At 40.4% G+C, this 6,082-nt stretch overlaps 2 protein-coding genes across 2 annotated transcripts in view; one reads left to right on the plus strand and one right to left on the minus strand.

Annotated features, from left to right (window-relative positions):
• LOC21386807 (E3 ubiquitin-protein ligase ZNF598) overlaps nucleotides 1-3,627 on the plus strand; it is a 4,995-nt gene extending 1,368 nt beyond the window's left edge. Inside the window, exons 3-8 of the mRNA XM_024163566.1 lie at nucleotides 258-557; nucleotides 942-1,150; nucleotides 1,229-1,277; nucleotides 1,367-1,456; nucleotides 1,589-1,651; nucleotides 1,762-3,627. Of these exons, the coding sequence (XP_024019334.1) occupies nucleotides 258-557; nucleotides 942-1,150; nucleotides 1,229-1,277; nucleotides 1,367-1,456; nucleotides 1,589-1,651; nucleotides 1,762-3,387 (2,337 nt within the window). The 3' untranslated portion in view covers nucleotides 3,388-3,627. The remainder of the gene's footprint in view (nucleotides 1-257; nucleotides 558-941; nucleotides 1,151-1,228; nucleotides 1,278-1,366; nucleotides 1,457-1,588; nucleotides 1,652-1,761) is intronic.
• A 323-nt stretch (nucleotides 3,628-3,950) lies between these two features.
• LOC21386808 (S-adenosylmethionine synthase 1) lies at nucleotides 3,951-6,082 on the minus strand. The gene is made up of 2 exons (XM_010094997.2): nucleotides 5,934-6,082; nucleotides 3,951-5,399 (listed from the first exon to the last, which is right to left on the minus strand). The coding sequence occupies exon 2, from the start codon at nucleotides 5,386-5,388 to the stop codon at nucleotides 4,207-4,209; it is 1,182 nt and encodes a 393-aa protein (XP_010093299.1). The 5' UTR covers nucleotides 5,389-5,399; nucleotides 5,934-6,082; the 3' UTR covers nucleotides 3,951-4,206.

Here is a 6,082-nt window from a genome sequence, read left to right on the forward strand (position 1 = left end):
GGAGCATTGGATTTCAGATAAACTAAGCCTGCCTTTTTTTATGTTACATGTTCTATACTTCCAGTTACACTGTGCTATCGTTATGCTAATTCTTGTCTTTGGTTTCAATTTACCGCCTGAACCTTGAGGAAGCTAAAGCAAAATGCCATCTTTTTTGTCATGTGAACTATTGACGCTCTTGTTGCTTAGATTATTTATTTTTTTGTTCTTTTTTCCTGCATCCTCGTTTGTTCTTATTCCCTTTACCAATTATCCAGGCATTAGGAGATTATACACGGATGATAAATGACTTTGCAATTTTTCCAGCTGATCCAACGGAGGGTCAAGTTGGGACGTATTGGTATCAGGAAGGAACACAAGCATATTTTGATGATTTGGATCGTTACAAGATAATAAAGGCCATGTGCAGGTTGTCATGTAGTGTTTGTGATAAAACTAATGAAAGGAGCAAAGTGTTCACAAGGAAAGGGGAGTTTAAGAATGTTGAGCACCTGAGAAGCCATTTGATTCATCGACATGGGCTGTTAATGTGCAGTTTGTGTCTGGAAAGTAGGAAGGTGAGATACATTTGAATTATAACATTATTACCGTATATCTGCTTCTAAACAAAATGCGGTTAAAGGACATCACCATGTTCTATTTCATTATCTCTGACCATACTTCCAATTTTCTAGATATTGGGTATGTAGGAGACAACCAGATTTGTGGCAATAACTGCTCGGCGTGTTTTTTTTTTTTTTTTTTTTTTTAATTTACATGTTGAAGACTTGAAGTTCTTACTTTAATCATCTTTTCTTTTCTATGATTGGAGAGAATGATCATGGTGGGGCGTAAGTTATAATAAAAAAAATTCAGCCTGGTAATTTAATTCCTAAAACATGCTTATTTACAATTGAAATTCTACTGTGATAACTGATATCTAACTTTAAATTATCAAGCAGGTTTTCATATGTGAACAAAATTTATATACTAAAGCACAATTGGATCAGCATATAAAGACAGGTGATTCAGAAGTTGATGGCAGTGAAACTGAAAGAGGAGGATTTAAGGGACATCCAGCGTGTGAATTTTGCCAAAACCCTTTTTATGGAGAAAATGAGCTATATTGCCATATGTCAACCGAACATTATACATGTCATATTTGCCAAAGGTAGTTTTTGCTTTATGGATGTTAACATATGCTTCAAGTTGTATTAACTTGCACTTTCGTTTATCTTCATTAATGCAGGCAGCATCCGGGACAGTATGAATACTACAAAAACTATGATGACTTGGAGGCCAGTTGTTTTCTGTCTTCCTTTATTTTCTGGCTTCCATGTTTTTTCTCAGGTCTTTTCATAGCTGACCTCAGAAGTTTATTTTGCAGATCCATTTTCGTCAAGCACACTTCTTGTGCGAGGATGAGGCTTGCCTAGAAAAAAAATTTGTTGTTTATGCAACTGAATCTGAAATGAAGGTGACATCTTTTTTCACATGTTCATACTTCTCTATCTGCTTCTTTTTTCATTTCTTCTATTCATTATATCTGGAGAAGTCCACTTTTTTCTGCCATGTAGAGCATTTGTCTCATGAAAACGTCATTTTGTAGAGGCATAACGTCATGGAACATGGAGGGCGGATGTCTCGCTGCAAGCGTCTTACTTCTCTTCAGGTTATTGTTTCACTTGAATTTATGAATCACTTATATGTTTCTTCTGCATTATGGCTATGTTTGCTGTATTTATTGGAGCAACTGTGTCAAGCTTTCTATATCTATACCAGATACCAATAAGCTTTCACTATAGACGAGGTGCTCAGCAAGATCGTCACGGAAGAGGACGTAGATTTCCTTCTGATCGGACCGAAATTCAACTTCCCCCGTCTATCCAAGCTAGTCTTGAGACAGCCAATGCAGAAAGTTCTCGCGGAACTTTATCCAGTGCTGGAGCAGTTTCTAATCATAGAGAAACGAGTGAATTTGAATCAGTGGGCTCTTTTGAAGTATTAGCAACTGTGGATTCTGAGCCGTCTTCAATATCCTCTGATGCTTTAAGGCAGATCCCCAGGACTGCCCGACTGGAAGATTCATCCTTTCCTCCACTTCCTGCTGCTCCAAGCCGAGGTAAAAAGAAAAGAAAAAATGCTTTTGGAGGATTAGATGGGAACTCTACAGCAAGTCTTCTTCATCCTCAAAACAATGCTGCTCTATCCATTCGTAATAATTCTCCAGCGTGGCTAGCAGCAAATCGCCCGCCCAACTTGTTAGGATGTAGTTCTCAGCAGCCAAGGCATGTTTTGAATTCTGGGCGTTTGTCATCATCTAGTTCTCCAAGTATTCTCCATAGTAGGTCCACAACAAGGAGTACGCATTTATCTCCCTCTTATGAAAGCACTGTTTCAGTTAGTCTGGTCAAATCTCATGAACCTTCATCATCTGGCACGGGTAGCTCATCAAGAAATTCAACTACCAAAACTACATTTACCCATTCTGCTTCATTACTGAACCTTACCGCCAGAGGGTTTTCTGGTAACTCTATCTCTAGTTTCCCACCTGTTTCTGCTGTTCTAACTGCTAAATCAGCTACAAGTATCCTGACTCTGCTGAAGGCAGAAGATGTTAATTCTGCCAATAAGTCTCTTGTGGTAAGAATCCGCGTGGCTTTAGAAAATGACGAAAAGAAATACGCAGCATTTAAAGAAATATCTTCAAAGTATCGGCACGATTTGATCAATACAGAAGAATATCTTGCCTGTGTTTGCCAGTTTGGCTTGTCTCATCTTGTTCTTGAACTAGCAAGACTCTGTCCCGATCCAGAGAAGCAAAAAGAGCTGGTTGAGACTTACAATTTTAATACAAGGGGCTGTGGTTCTCATGTGAATAACTTGGGGAATGACAGTGGTCTATCAAAGAACATGAGAAGTTTGAAGAAAGGCAAGGAGAAATGTCAAGAGAATGAAATCAGTGCTGCAAAGGATGTTTTGGTAGAGAGTATTATTAGTAGCATGAAGAAATTGGAATCAAATTACAAGAGCCTTGTAGACCGTACGGATGTTTTATCAAAGGATGACCCCCATTCTGCAAAAGGAAAATCAAAGATTCTAGTTGATGATAAGCAGAGCCAGAATGGTTCTCAATCAAATGGTGATAGCTCCAAGAAAAATTTGGGGAATGGTGGAGCAGGCAACAAGCATCAGAAGAAGACGTCTAAGTTCCTTAGAAACCGACTTGGTAGCGATGCCGCAACAGTTATAGAACATGGTGGTTCCGATGCTAGTTCTGATATGAACGAGGTAAAAATAGATGAGGATAAGGATCCGCCTGAAGGGTTGCCGGTTTGTGGAGTTTGGAAAAATGGCGGTGGCCAGAGACTTATGGCGATGACCCAGAGAAACCATAGAAAACGATAAATGTCACATGAACAAATTAAGTAGACGGTGTTTCATTCTGTAAATGAACTTACGACAATCTATGGTAGCTATAGGTGGGTATGTAGTTTGTGATGGTTAGTTTATAATCCTTAGCATGTAATGTCATGCTATAACGTTTGTTTTTTTGACAGCCCCTTGTTACTCTTTTGATAATAGAACATCCCCAGTATGACTATAGGCGATATGGATCATCCTTCATGATCTATGGTCATTCATCATCAAAACCATATTTATAAAATCCTTATCATACAATTTTGAGAGAGAGAGAGTAACGATTTCATGGTACTCATAATAATACCGGAGAAACATAGGAGACAATGTTTTTCCTACCTCTTCCTTAAATTGAGATTGTGTCAAATAAACCTGATGTTTTGAAACTCGCACAAGGCATAACCAATTTTTAATTGTTACAAGTCTCATGAAGCAAGGCAAGGGAAACTTTCACGACCGACTAAAGCAGACTCAAAGACAAAGGGAGATCAATCCAGTTGAGAAGAGAGAGAGAGAGAGAGAGAGAGGGTAAATGAAGAGAATAACATTGGTCATTAATCACATTTAAAACATCCTAAGATAGATATTGAAGCAGCTTCATTCTGCAAGATTGCTTTGATTACAACTCAAAAATCAGTAACTTTTATTTTTTAACACATTAAAGAGAATAAAAAAAAATTTCGAGAAAAAAAAGGGACAAAAGAAAGACAAGCAAGCAATAGCTCAAATTTGTGGGCCCAATGCAGCTGGAAAGCAGATGCATATTATTGATCAAGTGCAAGCAGTGAACATGCTTTTAAATCCCGTTTACTCTTGAGGCTTTTCCCACTTGAGGGGCTTCACCACTTCCCAAGTGAAGTCAGGGTCATCTCTGCCAAAGTGGCCATAAGCAGCTGTCTTCAAAAACCTTACATCGCCACCCCTCTTGAGGTCCAGGTTAATGGCAATCATTCCAGGCCTGAAATCAAAGTTCTCCTTCACAATCTTGAGGATCTCCTTGTCTGGAATCTTCCCAGTGCCGTAAGTGTCAACAAAGACCGACAATGGCTCAGGGACACCAATGGCGTACGAGACCTGGACAATGCACCTGCGAGCAAGCCCACTTGCGACAATGCTCTTGGCAGCCTGCCTAACAATGTAGGCGCCACTCCTGTCCACCTTAGTGGGGTCCTTGCCAGAGAATGCACCGCCACCGTGAGCTCCCCAACCACCATAGGTGTCGATGATGATTTTTCGCCCCGTTAGACCTGCGTCTCCATGAGGGCCTCCAATGACGAAACGGCCTGAGGGGTTGAGGTGGAAGATGGTCTTTTCATCTAGGTACTTCTCTGGGATCACGGGCTTGATAACATGTTCTTTGAGGTCAGCAGCAATCTTGTCATTGGTGACAGTTTCGTCGTGCTGTGTGGAGATGAGAACCGTGTGGACGCGGACAGGAACCATGGCGCCATGGTCATTGATGTATTCGACGGTAACTTGGGTCTTGCCATCGGGTCTCAACCACGGGCAGGTCCCATTCTTGCGAACTTCAGTGAGACGGGCACCAAGCTTAGTGGCGAGAACATGGCTCAGGGGCATGAACTCAGGGGTCTCATCAGTGGCATAGCCAAACATATGACCCTGGTCACCCGCTCCAATCTCCTCAGGGCGCTTGGTGAGGTGACCGTGCACACCCTGCGCAATATCAGGGCTCTGCTGCTCGATGTAAACCAGGACTTTGCAGTTGTCAGCATCGAGACCAACATCATCGGACACGAATCCAATCGAACGGCAAGTGTCACGCACAATCTTCTCGTACTCAACCTTGGCTTTGGTTGTGATCTCTCCAAAGACCATCACCATGTTAGTCTTTGAACAGGTTTCGCAGGCGACCTTGCTGTCGGGATCCTGTTCAAGGCAGGCATCAAGCACTGCATCAGAAATCTGATCGCAGAGCTTATCGGGGTGTCCCTCGTTCACAGATTCGGAAGTAAACAGGAAAGTATCCATATCTTCTCAAGCTGCAAATCAGAGAGAGAAACGTATCTCAGCATACAAACAACTATAACTGAAAAAGTACACACTTTATAAAACATCAGGTAAATGATCAAAGGTTGAAATGATTCCATAATTCACAATTCTGGCATATTCTCTAACCATACTAAGAAGAAGTCAAAAACCAAGGCTTTGTAATAGACCCATAAAGCAAAAAACAGTAATATACTATTTTCTTGACGTGAATTACACAAATATAAAATGCCAAGAAAATTACACAAACAAAAGAAAATTACAACCTTTCGAAACCAAAACTGCCAAGAAAGAATCTTTTTCTTGTTTTCTGGATAGCAATACGAGAAGCTAAACCAAGAATTCGAAAGAACAACTAAAAACGTAACTTCTCAAAGAAAATACCGAAAATCGCAAACTTAAGAAGTAAGGTAAAAGAAAAAAGAAAAAAAAAAAAAAAAAGGAAAACCCAGGCATAAAAAATAGGCAAAGTTGAAATCTTTAGCCTTAGATCTAGTAGCAGAGTAGAGGCGAACGAAAATGCTGACCTGGGCAAGGTACCTTCTTCTAAGTCTAACTCAGTGTTCGTGTCGATATTTCACGACTCTTTGCGGCAATTCGTCGAACACTTGAGAGCGTATTTATAGGCGAACAATCCCAGACCCCAAAATATGACTATTACACACAAAATCTTAAA

This window comes from Morus notabilis, unplaced genomic scaffold (assembly GCF_000414095.1).
Source record: "Morus notabilis unplaced genomic scaffold, ASM41409v2 Scaffold1843, whole genome shotgun sequence".
NCBI lineage: Eukaryota > Viridiplantae > Streptophyta > Magnoliopsida > Rosales > Moraceae > Morus > Morus notabilis.